The sequence below is a fragment of the Lissotriton helveticus genome, chromosome 7 (assembly GCF_964261635.1).
Source record: "Lissotriton helveticus chromosome 7, aLisHel1.1, whole genome shotgun sequence".
In the NCBI taxonomy this organism is placed as follows: Eukaryota; Metazoa; Chordata; class Amphibia; order Caudata; family Salamandridae; genus Lissotriton; species Lissotriton helveticus.
In genome coordinates, this window is record NC_136068.1 from 281616888 (window position 1) to 281634411 (window position 17524).

General features: G+C 47.3%; 1 protein-coding gene across 1 annotated transcript in view; it reads right to left on the reverse strand.

The window, feature by feature from the left end:
• The window catches only part of LOC144768422 (protein-glutamine gamma-glutamyltransferase E-like), a 370967-nt gene extending 354262 nt beyond the window's left edge, over positions 1-16705 (reverse strand). Inside the window, exon 1 of the mRNA XM_078652065.1 lies at positions 16621-16705. Coding sequence (XP_078508191.1) covers positions 16621-16654 — 34 coding nt within the window. The 5' untranslated portion in view covers positions 16655-16705. The remainder of the gene's footprint in view (positions 1-16620) is intronic.
• Positions 16706-17524: the final 819 nt, after the last annotated feature.

Here is a 17524-nt window from a genome sequence, read left to right on the forward strand (position 1 = left end):
AGTGCGGCAGGCGTATCCACTCGGGCACCTGATGTGCCACTGCCACACAGTGCAGCCAACAATCCAACTCCGGCCCCTGAAGTGTCAGTGGCACCAAGTGCCGCAGCCAGTACTGCAACACCCACAGGTGAGGTAGAGCACACATACGAGGATGTGGATGGTATTGTTGTCAGAAGGAGGCATTAGCATTTATCTACGCCAATTGGCCTATTTCTGCTTGGTGTCGCACATGGCCTCATGACCTCCCACTGACCCCCGATACACTCCGCTGCACTCACCTTGGACCACGACATGGACTGCCATATACTGTTTGATGACCAATGACACAGCGACCAGACTGCGGACCCCTTCCTCTTCCGCAGCACCTGTCATCCCCGGATGGACTCTGGCTGGCCCTCCACGGGCCCATATTGTGTAGTGTGCTTGGCATGGCCCTGTACCGCTCCAGCTGCAACACTCCACTGGATGTGCAATAAACATCCAGTAACGCACTGTTGTGTCATGTCTTTCATCATTCCTGCATGAATGTGTGGATGGAAGTGGGGACAGTGATTTCCCTTACGTCAATAATGCTCATCTAGTGTGATGCCTGTCACCGTGTGCTACATTGCCTATTGTGTCCCGGGTGCCGTGGACACTACAACTGGGACACACGCATTAGTCACTTCCTTGTCCGGACATGGACTGAACCACGCCAGAGCCCCGAGTCATTGTTGCAAGCCCTGCGCTGGTCTGGCGTACGCCAACCAGACCACTCCACTGATGCCCTGAGGGGGGGCCCACATAGTTACCTGTCGCAGGCATACTCGCTGGTGGTGTGCAGGTCACTGGTCTAATTGTCAGCATGTCACGGCCACTCCTTGAGGGCAGGTCTACACACATACACCACACCCATCCAGCACAGGCGTCACAGGCCATGTGACCCTGCTAATATAAGGGTCCGACAAAGTCACATTCCCCTGCTGGTGGTGACTAGATGATGGATGCTCCACGGTGCTTAATCATAAACGGCCTATGATGTGCTCCGCACAGGGTTGGTAGCACCCGAGGCCTTGGGGCCGACATGAGCCTATAACCTCGAGGCACTGACTGGGGTTGCACAGGGTTAGTGGCACCCGAGGCCTTGCGGCTGACACGGGCCTACCACCACGTGGCGCTGACTGGGGTTGCACAGAGTTAATGGCACCCAAGGCCTTGCAGTCGACACGGGCCTACCACCACGTGGTGCTGACTGAGGTTGCACAGGGTTAGTGGCACCGGACTAGCTGAGTGGGTGTGCAGCCTGCGATGATGACGTGTGCACTGATGTGGTCCCCGCCATTGCTGACTCCAGACTCAGCATCATGTGTCGGACTTGCTGGGGCGCGGGCAGACCCGCATGATGTGGACCATGCCATGGTGGTGGACAGGTGCCTGGACCTTGCACGGGCACGCGGTGTGCCTACTGATGAACACACCGGTGGCAGGAGGTGAGCAGTGGGGCCTGTGTGCGCAGGGGGGGTGGTTTCTCTCTCTCTCTCTCTCCCTTCCCTCTCTATTTCCCTTCCATCTCTCTCCCTTCTCTCTCTCTCTCTCTCTCTCTCTCTCCCTTCACTCTCTCTCTATCTCCCTTCACTCTCTCTTTCTTGCGCTCTCTTCCCTCTCTCTTTCTATCTCCCTTCCCTCTCTTTCTATCTCCCTTCCCTCTCTCTCTCTCTCCCTTCCCTTCCCTTCCCTCTCTCTCTCTCTCTCTATCTCCCTTCCTCCTCTCTCTCTCTCTCCCTTCCTTTCCTTCCTCCTCTTTCTCTCTCTGGCTCACTTTCCTTCTCTGTATCTCTGTGTCTCGCTCCTTTAATGTGCATATGACACACGTCCTGATTTTGTGCTTTCTCTTCCAGGCTGTGTCGTCGAGATTGGCCCTGGTGGACCAGACAGGAGTCTTCCGCATTGCTGTTTTGTGTTGTGTTTCAATAAAGTTTTTGGTTGTTACTTCACTGCTGTGTGACTGTTTCTTGTTCTTCTGACCACACATGTATGTGTTTATTTGGCACTGTGCGTCATCGTGCCTTTGTTGTGGCTATTGTGGCGTGCATGGTATTTGTATGTCCAGGGGGAGGGCTGTGGGGGGGAGCCTGAGGTGGTTGAAGGGGGTGTTGTGGCCCTAATAGGTATCTGCGTTTCATTATCATTGTCACCATGGCATCTGTGGATCTTCCGGTGTGACTCTTGGCAGGGCTACCTTTCATGCTGCAGGGAGTCATCCTGCTTAACACCAGCAGTAGGCAGGTGTTAATTCCCTGCTGCTACTGCGGCTTATCGCATGTTTTTGTTTTGCTTCGCAGATCTGGCAGTTTGTTGTGGAAGTGCTGTTGTGTTTTTTTTGTGTGTTTTTGCACAGGAACGCCTACTCTGACTCTCATTAGGGTTAGTTGATGGTGTCCACCCTGAAGATAAATTTTGGGGCAGTTATCACGGGAATACAGGCGATGTCTGCAATTTCCACCAGCTTGTGAATGGGGTGTCAATTCTATCTCCACATTTGTTGCATTAAGGTGGGGATAAATCGGAGTTGAGTCCTTGTGAATATCCCCCTCAATCAGAGCTGCACCACTATAGAACGAGCATGTCCATATAGGTAATCATAGCTCAATGAAGAATGAGAAATGTTTTCTTCTTTATTTTTTCTTTCGAAACAAGCAACAGCCAACACGTTTCATCCTATAACATAGGACTTCTTCAGGGCATTAATCAGTCTAAGGTGACTGAAAAGTAGGTAGATAGGTTGTCGCCTTGTGGGTAGATTGTTCTGAGCAGGAGCCGAAATCTGTCATCTATCCGATTTATATGTTGAGTGAGTGGTCCACATAAAGATCCAAACGTTATTTAACATGGTCCAGTATGCAACAGTCATAAGTCAATAAATAAATAACGAGGTATAATAGCCACACATTGATTGAGACTATGCTGGTATGTCTTGAACCTGCATGTTTTTGTTGGGGACTCTTCACACTAACTGCCAAACTTCATAATAGAAGTCCAAACCAGCATGGTTTTCCAGCGGGGAGGAGGCCAGTTTACAGAAAGCTCCTTCTGGTCTCAGAGTTAGTGGCATAAGGAAAGAAGAGCACCCCCTGCACATACATATGCACAATACCAGAAAAATAAATTGAAGTTAATTACTTAGAAGTTACTTTTTTTACCATGTTTACTGTGCCGATAAGAGGTTTGCATTAGAGGTGGGCAAAATTATGTAAATTTGTTCCACACTCAATATATTAAAGAATTATGCTTGGAATGTTTCCTGCATGAAAATGTTTCACAAGGTATGCCCTCATGTACAAAAGATAGTAAAAGCCAGAAAAAGTAACTGCACTCTTATTGAAATATCAGTTAAATAGTTAATTAGAATCTGATGCTGCAAAAGAAGAAGGCAGGATTACTTTATCCTCAGCTAATGTTACCACCAGTCTAAAAAATCTGAAATCTTGACAGTTTGGGCTGGAGTTTTGGGTAATGTCGAGGGCAAAACATAACTGTGAGGGATTCAAAGAAAGAATGGCTGCTGCTCATTAGTCTGGGAACAGTAAAAAAGACATTCCAAAAAAAAATAAAGTTCATCCTTTCACAGACAGAACGTTATTTGCAAATGTTTAAAGTTCAAATCAGATTAATCTACCTGAGAGTGGCATGCCTGCAAATTTACCCCAAAATCACACCATTTGATGGTCCAAGAAATTGCGCAGTATCCAGTGCTTAACTTGTAAAATATGAAGTCCAGGTGCTCATTTTCTTTACGGAAGGCACACACATTTTACCAGACTCCACCCACTTTCTCCATGGCTCCACCCCTTCCTCCAATGGCTCCATACACATCCTCAACTGGCACTGCTAAAATGTAAGATGTAATGCTACCGCATGGCTACAGTGAGTTGCAGTGCCTCGAGACGCATGTTGTGCTTCGATGCCAGTCTGTTCCTATTGACAGTAAGTAACATTTCATAACACTCAAAACACACTTTTACCAAGTGAGACCCTGCAGTACAAGGGGGACCTTTTATCCACACGAACATTTATCAAAAGGAACGTACCATGCATCACATGAGACATTTTTCATACACTTTAATTGTCTGTTTAACACACATTCGTGGCACAGGATCATCTTAACCCAGTGACTTATTATACCACACAGACATTTGCTTCACATCAGGCTCTTTACCACACAGATGGAACTTAATTGTTCCACTGGAAACTTTAGCACAGTGGCATTTGTCAACTTTTCCTGCACATGTGCGTCTTACCACAAAACCTTTACCACAAGGATTAATCACACAGTCCTTGGCCCTGTGGGTCTTTGATCATCCACACCATGTAACGTCCATACGTTTTTTTTAGATCGAACAAGACCTCACATATTCGAAACAGAAGAGGGTTACCAAGATTATTTACAAAAATATTAGTCAGCTGCTGTATTACAATATTGAAAACACACGTCACTATCCCTAAATATTAGATGAAAACCCATTTAGAATTGGTAGAGTATGCCTGTGTACTGCCAGTGACTTGGCTGAGGAGAGCATGAAGGAGCTGGAACTGGATCATAAATTCAAACCTTTTCGGAACAGGGTCCCACAAAATGCATTTGGCACAGGTACTGCAAAATCCTTAAGATGTCCCTGATCTGCCCTGTCTAAAATTCAAGCCTTTTCCCAACATTTGTATAAGTATTAATTGTTGCTTCAGCAGGAGAACAAGAAAGGAAATCCTGATGAAAAGCAAGACCATTTCTTGCACAGATTGCAACATTGGTGCAGAAGGACACCGTGCTGCAATACTTCAGAAAGACATGAACTTGAGGATTCACAGAGCGAAAGTGAAGACAGCTCCAAGTTCTTTGGGAATATCTTCCCTCCCTCACATTCACTCTGTAGAGGTCATGGACTAGCTTGCTCCCTAGCTGCTCTGGGCCATTACAAAGCACAGCAACACTCAGAGGAAACCAATCCCTGGTAGGGCAGCCAATCTAACGATATGTGGCAGAGTTGGCACATGCCTGGATAGATAAAGGCTTAGGCTTTTGTCCCCAATGTGATAACGCTATATTTGCAGAGAAAGGATTGTGATCGCTATATGACTGGAAAAGAACCTCACAGTCCTTAATAAGGGAAAACATGCTCTAGGTGACAAATATATAGTCAATGGTGCTTCCTGCACTTCGTCGTATAAAGGTGGCAATATGTTGGTCAGTCGATGTGGCCGCCTTTTTGACCATACCCCGTTCTAGCAAATGAGTAAACAGAACTCGTCCCATAACATCCATCACTTTATGGTCCAGCTCATGGGCGATTGGATCGAAGGTGGTTTGGGAAAGGGACGTAGGAAGCCCCAATTCTGTGTTAAAATCGCCGGTCACCAACAACTTAAAGGGGCAATGCGCTCGAGCCTCTCTTACCGCAAGCATGTCAATCAGCACAAACAGGTCTTGGGAATCACCTTTGGATGAAAAATTATATTATAGAAATGTACCAAATACAACTTAAAAGTATAATTCCAAGAAAGACAAAAAGCCTGCGCCTCCCCCTGTTCCTGAAGTAACTGAACAATCAGGCCAGCAATTTCCACTTTAAACCAGGCCGACAAACCCCCTTTAGCTCTACCCGCTATAGATGGAATGGCGGGCAAGCTAAAACATGTGAACCCATCAAATACAATATCCTTGCACTCCCAGGTTTCTTGCATGAAAACTATATCATAGGTCATAATGAAGGATCGCCATTCCTCCAATGCGATCTTTGATGCTACACTTGCTATATTCCAGTTTATGATTTTCAGGCATACATTGTCTATTTGGCGTTCATAGTTGCCTAAGCTCACACTTGCCTCTAAAGGGAGAGGGTTCTATAAGGAACCAGGGGGCGGTTGAGGAACAGAGGTTAAATTAGCAAGAATCTCCATACAATTCCGAGTACGTGGTCCTACACACAAATGGTCATGTGGTAGAGTATTGTTTACTAGTACAACAGGACTGGGATTACAAGAAACCCTGCTCTCCTCCTCTAAACCTGTCACCACCAAGGGCGAAGAATTATATTGGGATGAGGGTGGTATTTGGGTAACAAGTACTAGATTGACAAATGACCTGTCCGCCTCCTGGAGGTCAGAACAGACAGTCACCTCCCTAAACTGTCAATCGATTTCTTCCAAATCGACCAATGGGGCAAATCTATTGGACAGGTGGAGTGACACTGAAGAGGGGGGGGGTACAGGCAGCACAGAGTCACTGGGGACAAAACTACCAGGAGTACATGAGTGACTCACCAAATGCTGATAAAAGAAGCCAAGAGGGACTATCTTGATGGAGCTGGTTTTGACCATACCCATACTTGCTTTTTACAGTATTTCCTGGACTACCCTGGGTGAACAGAAATTTACCACAATAAAATTTCCATTTTTTCCAAGGCCCCTGCCCCCAATGTCTCTCACCTGCCTAGGCAACAACATGTCTTTTGATGTGTTCCAGTTACCAGTAAGGTTGTTATTCAGCAAATGGATGGATTTATTAATTAGGCCTCTGGTAGTTTCTATATTGGTTTCTGTAGGCTTGGGCACGTTTGTCAATACAATAACATATGGCGCAGATGCTGGGGGAAGGTCTATCACAGGAAGAATGGGCAGGTGTAGGGCACGGACTGTCTGTTGAATGACAGTTTGGGATATCGGTAAGATTTCAAATGGATGTAAAGCACCCTTGCTTTGATCAGGGAAGAAGAGGTAAAGTCAGAGGCCAAGTACTGGGTACAAGTGGAAATAGAAGTATGGAGCTCTGGTGACCTCGCCAAGTTGGATTCAATTTTTGCCAATCGATCAAGAATGGGGCATCCAGGAGATCCCCTAGGCATTTGTTCAAATCACACCAGGTATACTCATTAACCTCAACCAGTCCCCCAGATGGACCACCATTTACAGCCTTATTATGCGAAGGAATTTTGCTGGCTTTTGCAGGATTTCTCTGCTTAGTGGATTTGGCAATTTTCCTCACCCGCTTGGTACTTGGGCCACTCTCCCCTTTGAAAACGCAAAACTAGTTGCCGCCGTCTGTGCTTGTTGAGCCAGACACAAGCTCTCTTCCAGGCACAACCCCCACGCAGGCTGGACCTGCACCCACACTATGTACCTTTGTCACAGAGCAAGTCAAGGTCCTTAGTTCCTCTGGAGGGCTTGTTACCCCTAAAGTGCTCAGAGATGGTAATGGATCACTACAACTTTAAACAGTATGTGGATGAGTGACCTCTCCAGTTGTAAGGGAAAGGCGACATTCTACCAGCTGGATCTCGTTTGAAACCATATCAACAGCTCGATTTAAATAATTGTCTATTGTCAAGCACGTGCGGGGGTGGTAACATGCTGGAGACGCTTGGAGCGCCCTTTCTCTTACCTATTGTATTGAGTTAAAATTGTACATAATTCTTTAATTTGCGCCGTGTTTGAACCCTTCCTACTCAGCAGAGTGCTTGCTGACGTAGGCTCAATCTTCCCTGCTGAAGCGGTGGGATTGGCCGGTTGCTAGGCCACGCCCACCTCCGTAGCCACGCCCCCCTCGGACATAAACGCGAGCTGATCACGAGCGCCGCGTTTAATTGCAGCATTCATAGCTCTTGAGGCACAGCCGGGAGCAGGGCACTAACAGCTCATTTTAAAACTATTTTGAGTTAAAATTGTACATAATTCTTTAATTTGCGCCGTGTTTGAACCCTTCCTACTCAGCAGAGTGCTTGCTGACGTAGGCTCAATCTTCCCTGCTGAAGCGGTGGGATTGGCCGGTTGCTAGGCCACGCCCACCTCCGTAGCCACGCCCCCCTCGGACATAAACGCGAGCTGATCACGAGCGCCGCGTTTAATTGCAGCATTCATAGCTCTTGAGGCACAGCCGGGAGCAGGGCACTAACAGCTCATTTTAAAACTATTTTGAGTTAAAATTGTACATAATTCTTTAATTTGCGCCGTGTTTGAACCCTTCCTACTCAGCAGAGTGCTTGCTGACGTAGGCTCAATCTTCCCTGCTGAAGCGGTGGGATTGGCCGGTTGCTAGGCCACGCCCACCTCCGTAGCCACGCCCCCTCACGTCCCCTCTGGACCCTCCTCTGTGCCATAAAGCATGTGTCCCCACCGGAAGCGCAGCGGACGAGCGCAGCGGGCGCGACGAATGCGCGCCGAAGGCGCGCATAAGGCAAGCTCGTCTGCGCTCGTCCGCGCCGAGGACGGGCTGAGGGCTACCCCCCTAGCCGCTCCAGCCCCACGATCAGCTACCAACACGGTGAGAGTCATCTACACCTCTGCCGAATTACACGACCTCAGGCACGTAGCTGACGTACCACATGCTCTACCACATCTAGGGTATACCAACTCCACCCTAGGCCCATACCAATGTCCCACTTGCATAAAGGAAACCCCTAAACCTTCAACAACTGTTCCACTACTGGTTCAAGCAGCGCTAATAAATGCCAGATCCCTCCCCAAACACAAGCTCGAAATTGCCGACCTGATTGAAACGCATAAACTGGATCTTTTATTCATTACAGAGACATGGGGGGATGAAGCCTCCGGCCCAGACTTTAGAGCTGCCACCCCTATCAACTACAATGTATGCAGACTAGACAGGCCTAAAAATAAAAAGGGTGGAGGTATAGACCAGTTCAAACTCACAACGACACAATCTAATATCCCTGAATACGAGGCTTTCTTTTTTACATTAAGCCTCTCGGCCAAGTCAACGTTTAAGGGCATGCTAATCTATCGCCCCCCTGGGTCAAGATCCAAGTTTCTAGCCAACATAGGCAATATGATTGAAGCAGCTGCTGGCTCCCCTCATTTCACCATACTAGGTGATTTTAACTTTCACCTAGAAGCCTCCAACGACCACGACACTACGCAGCTAACCACAGACTTAGCAGCGGCCGGCCTGCTGCAATTGATAAAATCTCCCACGCACCAAGCAGGCCACACACTGGACGGTCTATTTACCAACAGTCCCTTTATAACCATTACCCATGTAACCCCTCTGATCTGGACAGACCATGCAGTGATCCGTTTCTTTGTTGAAATTAACCCTACTAAACCTTCTACTACAACCTCCTCTCAAGTTTCTTATAGAGACTGGAAAAACATCAATCTAGCCCATTTAACAGAGATGATGCAGGAAGGTCATATCCCCAATGAACAGGACCCCACTATAGCATCTTCTAATTACTTAACAAACCTAAACATGGCCTGTAACAAACTAGCCCCGATTAAAATTTCCTACCGCAAAAGGAAAATACCATCAGCCCAGTGGTTTACAGAGCCCCTTCGGATGCAGAGACAGCATTGCAGGAACCTTGAAAGACAGTGGCGCCGCCACTATAGCCCTGCAGACAAAATGACCTATAAAAACGCCCTTTCTATCTACAAAAGACTTATAGTCTCGGAAAAAAGTCGCTACTATACGTCACAAATCAACCAGGCGAAAAACTCGGTAGGAGAACTATTTCAGGTGGTTACAATTTTGTCCAACCCCCCTGCCCCGCGCCTAGAAGGCTCTCAGTCTCTATCCGACGCTCTGGCCAGCTTTTTTGTGGAGAAGGTTAGCTCTATTTTCCTCACCTTCTCTCATTCCTCCTCTTCCCCCTCGCCAGTAGCACTTCCCATCAACACCTCTCCCATCTTTTCATCTTTCGACACCATCAATCAGGAATACATTCAACATCTGGTAGCCAGCACCAAATCTGGATCCCCCCTCGACCCATGTCCTCCAGCTATTCTGAATCTCATCCCAGAAGCGATTTCTCCCGCGTTGTCTACTATCTGCAATGCCATGTTTTCAACAGGCGTCTACCCATCGGTTTGGAAGGAGGCTACTATTAAGCCACTTCTAAAAAAGCCAACTCTGGACCCTCTCCTCCCTGCCAGTTATAGACCGATCGCCTGTCTCCCTTTCCCAGCCAAGATTTTCGAAAAAACTATGAACATCCAGCTTTCGAAATTCATCAATGACAACGATCTACTAGATGATACTCAGTTTGGCTTTAGACAGGGGCACGGAACGGAGACAGCACTGCTCAAAGCAGCAGATGAAATCAGACTAACGATGGACAGGGGAGGAGCGGCGGTCCTAATACTTCTGGACCTTTCCGCTGCATTTGACACGGTCGATCATGTCACTCTGATCGACCGTGTCTCGGCTTTAGGAATAAGAGGCAAGGCCAAAGATCTTATTGCTTCATTCTTGGCCAATCGCCCTCAGACAGTCAAGATGGGTAAATTCACCTCCCAGACCTTCTCCCTCCCATGCGGAGTTCCACAAGGCTCCTCGCTAAGTCCGACGCTTTTTAATATCTATGTATCGGACTTGGCGAGGGTGATAAAATCGCATGGAATTGCACTTACAACGTACGCCGATGATACTCAACTAGTATTATCGGTGCACAATAATGGAACAGCTGTTGCAGCCAACTTCCAAGAGGGAATGAAGGCGATAAGCTCCTGGATGTCATCAAACTGTCTCAAACTAAACTCCGATAAAACGGAGGTGATGACATTCGGGAACTTGCATCCGGCATGGTCCCCACAGTGGTGGCCATCTCAGTTGGGTCCCCCCCCCCTACCGGTAGTCAAGGTCCGCAATTTAGGAGTCACATTCGACAATAAGTTGACTTTCCTCCATCACGCCAATGCTGTGGTATCATCTGCCTTCTACACCCTGAAAAAAATAAAAAAACTACTCCCTTACTTACCTCAGTCCGCGGGCAAAACACTTATCAGCACCTTAGTGTTCTCAAGGACCGATTATTGTAATTCCCTTCTTCTGAACGCTCAGGAAAGGGTACTCAATAAACTCCAGATGGTGCAAAATGCCGCGGCTAGAACCCTACTATCCATCCCCAAATTCACCTCCACGTCCCCTTACATCAAAGAGTTACATTGGCTCCCTATTAGGAGCCGAATCAAATTTAAGGCTCTGTGTATAGCCTACAAAACTCTTAACAACTCCGGACCACAGTTCCTAAAAAAAGCCCTCTGCCCAGTGGAACAACTTAGGACCTTACGATCGTCCTCAGCCTACTTGTTGAAAGTCCCACGGACAAGAAAGGCCAGCTGGGGAGATAGATGTTTTACCATCGCTACTGCTAAACTGTGGAATACATTACCATTCCACATCAAAACGGCCCCTACGCTGCTCAAGTTCAGAAAGAGCCTTAAAACATGGTTGTTCTCTGCCTAATTCCCCACCTCATCTTAAGAAGTGAGTTCTGTAACGATAGCGCCGAGACACCCGTATGGGTATTTGCGCGCTTTAAAAATTGCACAAAATAAATAAATAAATAAATAAATATTGTGAGGACCTGTTGGAAATGGCCCTTTAAGCTGGGTTATCTCCAAAATTTTTGCTTTTTCCTCCTATTTTTTCCTAACCTGAGTGTGGTGGTCTTAGGAGTCCGAGCACTTTACCACTGCTAATCAGTGCTAAAGTGCATATGCTCTCTGTCTAAACTGTGTTATGGGTTGGTATTTCCATGATTGGCCTATTTTATTTATTCGTCAGTCCCTAGTAAAGTGCACTGCGAGTGCCAGGGCCTGTAGACCAAAGCTGTTGGTGGGCTGCAGCACTGAATTGTGCCACGCACACCAACAGCCTGTAAAGTGTAACTCTGGCCTTCAATTGCAGAGCCTGTGCGAGGCCTGGGGCTGCCAAGTCGACTTGGCAAGTGCAGACACTTGCAAGTCCTTAAACCTTCCCATTTCTACATGTAAGTCGCCCCTAAGATAGACCCAAGGTACCCCCATGGGCAGGGTGCATTGTATGTAAAAGGTAGGACATGCCCTGGTGTGTGTGGCATGTCCTGATAGTGAATTACAGCCTACTTCGTTTTTCACTATTGCAAGGCTACCTGTTCCCCATAGGCCAGAATGGGCAGTTTGATTATTAAAATCCTATAATCCTAACTGACTCAGGGAACATGGTAGAAATTCGACTTTAGTATGCCTGAAAATACTGAAAATACATCTTTTAGTGAAATTGGTTTTAACATTCTGTGTTTGAGAATACCACCTTTAGAAAGTAGGTCTTTTCTTGTCTAACCATCCAAGCCTGCCTCTGCTAGGTTGTGTATTCCTTGTATGGAGTTTGAGTGACAGGGGCTGGGGGATTCCAGGAGACAGGGTGAGTCAGCACAGAGCTGAATAGACACATCTACATGTAGATGGGTGGGAGGAGTTGCACCTGGGACCTGAATAGGGCTGTTCCTTCCCTCTACAATGCAGGCTCCACCTCCTGTGGTGAGTCTGATGACCCTGACCTACACTGACAAAGGAAGAAGGTGCACACTGGCAGAATGCACCCAAAACTGGTTTGAACTAGGTACAGGCCCCTCTGCCTTCAGAGGACAAAGGATTTTGTGGTATAAATATTGGGGCCCAGACCCCAGAAAGTTAGATTACGTCTGAACTAAGGAACCTGCCAGGAAGAAGGACCGGGAAAGCTGGAGGAGGAGTACTGTCCCTATGCTGTGTTTTGAGGGGTCTGGGCCTGCAGTGTTTGCTTCTGCCTTGAGCAGGGAAAGGACTGGACTGTGCTTTAATCATCCTGCTGTTAGAATTTTCTCCAAGGGCTTGAAGTAGCGCTTGCCTCCTGTTGGAAGTCTCAGGGATAGAAAAGACTTCAGAGAACTCACTGGAATCAAGGAACCTGCCAAGAAGAAGAGCTGGAAGAGCTGCCAGGAAGAGTACTGCCCCTTTCCTGTGTTGTTGCTTTGTTATGTTGGCCTGCAGCTGCTGCTCCTGCCTTGGGCAGTGAAAGGATTGGACTGAACTTTCCCTACTTGTGCTGAGTATCTCCAAAGGCTTGAGGTGGAGCTTGCCCCCTGTTCAAGAAGTCTCAGGAACAGCAAAGACTTCAAGCCTGACGCCGTCTATGACGCCGCTGCCGACGCCGTTTCCTGAAGGCACCGCAGAGGGCACCGCCGCAATGCCGCACCGTGCCACGAACCTGCTCTCACCGCCTGCTGGTGCTGCCACCGAGCCGCTGCTCGCACCGCGACCTGTGGGCACCGCACTCCATACCACCTCGCTTCATGACAACGCCTTGGTATCCCCGACGACGCCACTCCACGCCGGACTCGATGCCGCTGCTTGCACTGTGGTTCGAGGGCACCGCTCGTAAAGCTACACGATGCACCGCCCTCATCCCGCACTGCATCATGACCGCCAACACGGTGACGAGCACTGCCTTCATCTCACACCGCGACCCTGGTCTCACCGACGCCGCCACCCAACGCCACCACCGGGCTGCTGCTCACACTGCGACCTGAGGGCACTGCACGCAGCACCACTGCACTTTGCACCACTTTGCTGCCGACGCCAGCACTCCTGATTCCATCAGAGAGGAGATCGACCTGCAATGGGTGTGACAACGAGAGTTCATCGACGACCTGCATCTCTGAAAGGTACTGTCTGCGTGTCTCCCCGACACCGTAGCTGACCCGCGACGCCACGGTCAACCACAACTGTTTGGATTTGTTTGTTTACAACGCCGTGATAGCCCCTGGATTTTTATCGTACTTGGTCTTGTTTAAGTATATAAAATATTGGCTATTTTTCTAAACAGGTGTGATGTCCGTTCCTAGTGCTTACACAGTATTACTGTTGGTTATGTGCAAATGCTTTACACACTGCCTCTAAGAGAAGCCTCACAGCTCATGCAAACCCTACCAAGGGGGTGAGCAGGGGTTATTTTAGGAGTGTAACTCCCTTATTCTGACTAGAGTGGGGGTTTCTGCCTGGCTTTGGTGCAAACCTTAGCCAACCAGAAATCCTATTTCTCACAGGACCTAACTGGAAGGAGGACGTAAATCAAACACAGGAATGGTGTAAGCAGAGTACGTGAACGTTCTTCATGCCAGGCAAACATGACCAGCCACTGCTCTTATTGCATTAATCTAAGGAGGAAACACTGTACCTTGGGCCATGAAGCCATCTTAGATATCAAGGAAGTTCGCTGCGGGCCTTAGGACGGTGGCGCTGTGGGCGACGTAGGCGGCAAGCTGGCCGCAAAGGAGGCTGGGTGTTGCGGTTCCTGGCTCCCTGGGGCAACACTACAGCAAAAAAGTTCAGGCAATGGGCATCCCAAGCTGCGGGAGCGATCAAGGCTTTTTTAATCCGCCTCCTGGTGCTGCGGGCGACATAGGAGGTGAGCTGGCCACAAAGGAGGCTGCGTGTTGCAGTTTCTGGCCACCCGGTGCAATACTGCAGCAAAAAGTACAGGCAACGGGCATCACACGCTGCGGGAGCACTCAAGGGTTTTTTAATCTGCCTCCTGGCGCTGCAGGCAACATAAGGCGGTGAGCTGGCCACAAAGGAGGCTGGGTGTCGTGGTTCCTGGCCCCCAGTGCAACTCTGCAGCAAACAGTTCAGGCAACGGGCATCCCGCGCAGGGGTAACCGTCAAAGCTTTTTGAATCCGCCTCTTGGCACTGTGGGCGATGTAGGAGGCCAGCTGGCTGCAAAGGAGGCTAGGTGTTGCGGTTCCTGCCCCCCCCGCGGTGCAACACTGCAGCAAAAAATTCAAGCAACGGGCATCCCAGTCTGCGGGAGCGCTCAAGACTTTTTGAATCTTCCTCCAGGCACTGCGAGCAAAGTAGGAAGCGACCTAGCCGCAAAGGAGGCAACGGGCATATATTTTTTATTTTACAGTGTTTTATATAGCGCGAACTTGATCCGAATGTATCAGGTATCAGAGCACTTTACATAGCACCGGTTGCGTTACATAAGGACACATTCATTTATTTTGTTATAATCATTTAGCTTCAGTAGAAAATGGGGCTGGGGTTTAGGTTAATCTGTCTTATACCATGACAGGGCTTTTTATAGTACATGGTTCATTAGCCATGCTTGCGGTATTTTTGATATGCATTTGTTTTCAAATTGTGGCAAAAATACTGAATATTAGGACACAATAGTTTGAATAAATATTCTAAACTTCCTTTGTGTCTTTTGTTTATTTTATTGCGGGCGAGTACATGTGAGAGAGTGAAAGGGTGTGTTTTCTTTTACAGCGATCCCTAAGAGGATCAAGATTGTTGTGTTCTGCGGTGCCAATTCAATTGCTTCTCTGGCAAGGTTAGAAGGGCAAGTGAGGAACCATAGCTAGTTGGACTCGGGCTCATAGGTACTGAGGTGGTATGGTGACTCAGTCCCTGCATGCCGATGTTCTATATTCCCAAGCATAGTTCTGTTCCTGAGCAGAATCCCTGCATCATGCATATGTACTACATTGGCGTATCCACACACATCCAACAATTTACAATGATTACAACTAATACTTCAATGGAAAAGCCCAGCCATATTGGGTTTGACTAGGCTTGTAATCTTTCTTTGAAGAAATAACAAGAGTGACAGGAGTTGACTGGCTAATTTCAGAAGCAAAAAATCTGAACTGTGACAGTGGAAGTTAGATTTAAAGCAACGAAAACTGCAAGTAACATGACGTGTAATTGTAAAGCACCTCTTGTGATTAAGTTGCCACCCCAAATTTGGAGTCTGTAAGTTTTCAATGGTTTGAGAACAGAATTTCAGTTGCAAATCGTTGACCCTTCTGGTACAGAATCACGGTTTGGAAGGGACACCCTCAACACACAGCTCCAAATAGTGACATGGTGTCCTGTCGCAATCCCACCCTTTGCTATCATAAACTCAGATTCAGAGTGTTTGTCACTGCAAAAACGTTTAGTACATCCTACCCTATCCTCTTGCTGTAATCAAGCAATAGTCAACGCCTGATTATTGCCGGTGGTTCCATGTGGTAGGCCCGGCTCTCGTTTTGGGGACAGGGACTTAGCATTTGATTTTGACCCAGGGACTTAGCATTTGATTTTGACCCAGAGTAAAAGACAGAAAATGTAGAAAATGGAGGCTGCAGGAGGAAGAGAAGGGTGGCAGAACAGCGGCAAAGAGAGAAAGCAGAGATAAAAGAACCTGCAAGAGTGAGATAAAGAGACAGGAAATGTAAGCTGGTGGGAAGAGACATGAGTTGGAATCTAGACCAGGCAGTATTAGAACGCAGCTACCCATGTATTTGACAACACCACTGGGAGATCGTAAGAAAAACGTTGTACCCATGCTCCTATTGTCTTTCAACTGAAACACTGAAGCTGTAAGTCGTACACGTAGAAGAGGATATTGATAATTGTCGTTCTAGGATGCATAAAAGTTCTAAGGAGACTATCAAAACCTGCTTGCTTAGAGGTCCTTCCGGAGAAATGCCACATTTTTTTACGTGCACCAAATACCCGCGGGTCGAGAGGAAAACGCACAAGGGATCAAGCCGCGCCTCATTGCCTCGGAGGGCAGCTACGTGGTAGAGTCAGTTGAATGGATGCCATAGCCTACGGGCATGCGTCACATGTCGGGACAAGCAAGATTACACAAGAGAGTTATAAAAAATGTCAGAATCCTGCTGCAAAGACTAGACACCTGTTCAGTAATGTGCTCAAACCTGACTACGCACGGTCAAACAAATGTTAGTTTCACACAGTCTCACGTCATTGCAAACAACAACAGGGCGCGAAGGTCCGAAAATACGCCACTGTCAATCATAAATATGTCTCAAACTCACCTGGAACAGCAGGCCCGCTGAAGCGCTGCCCCATTGTGCTCTGCCATAACACAGACTGAGAAAGGTATGTTGCTAATACTTTCCAACAGCCACCGGGGCGTGGTCAAACTTTGTTATTGAGACCTCAGATAGCTGACACGTGAGGGTAAAAACCACAGGCATAAATGGGTGTGACTCGCAGAACGCCTGGAGGAAGACCGAAGGACGCATTTATTTTTTTAACACTTTCCCAAAAATATTTTTTATTGGGGCTAGATCATTCCAAACAAATCAAGGCGAAAAGTTCGAAGTTTTTAAGTTAATAACTAACACTGGAATTCTCTAAGTTTCAAAATAAAGATAGTTTTAGAATTTTTTATTTAATCTGAGCACACCATGTTGAAGATTAGTTTTAATTTTAATGTTTAAATGTAAAATGTTCTTACTATTACTGTCATTTAGGGTTCCCACTGAGAACCACGTGAATACCTTTCTACATCTGGTTATTCACTGCTATGACTTAGCAACAGTTTTTAACAAAACTACCAGGTTACCAGGGTCACTGGGATTTTGTGTCAGCGGAGGACCAAAATATGCAACAAGGTTGACTAAATTATGTAGCAACAAAATGCAAATGGTGTGAACTACTGCAATACATTTTTGTGATAGTATTCATAATTTTGATATTTGTTTCCAATGCAAAACTGTAGGGGCAACATTTTCACCTCATTTGTACCAGTTTAGCACACACATACAATATTAAGCTACTGGAAGATGACCAGGCAATCTTTGCATTGGGCCTTCCCCTGCACAGCAGCAGGGTCCCTGTAATTCTAGTTACCTCAAATCCCTTTGAGCTGGAAAAATGTTTTTGTAAAAAGTTGAAGATTAGGCACCAGATGATGAATTATGTAGCAACTGAAGA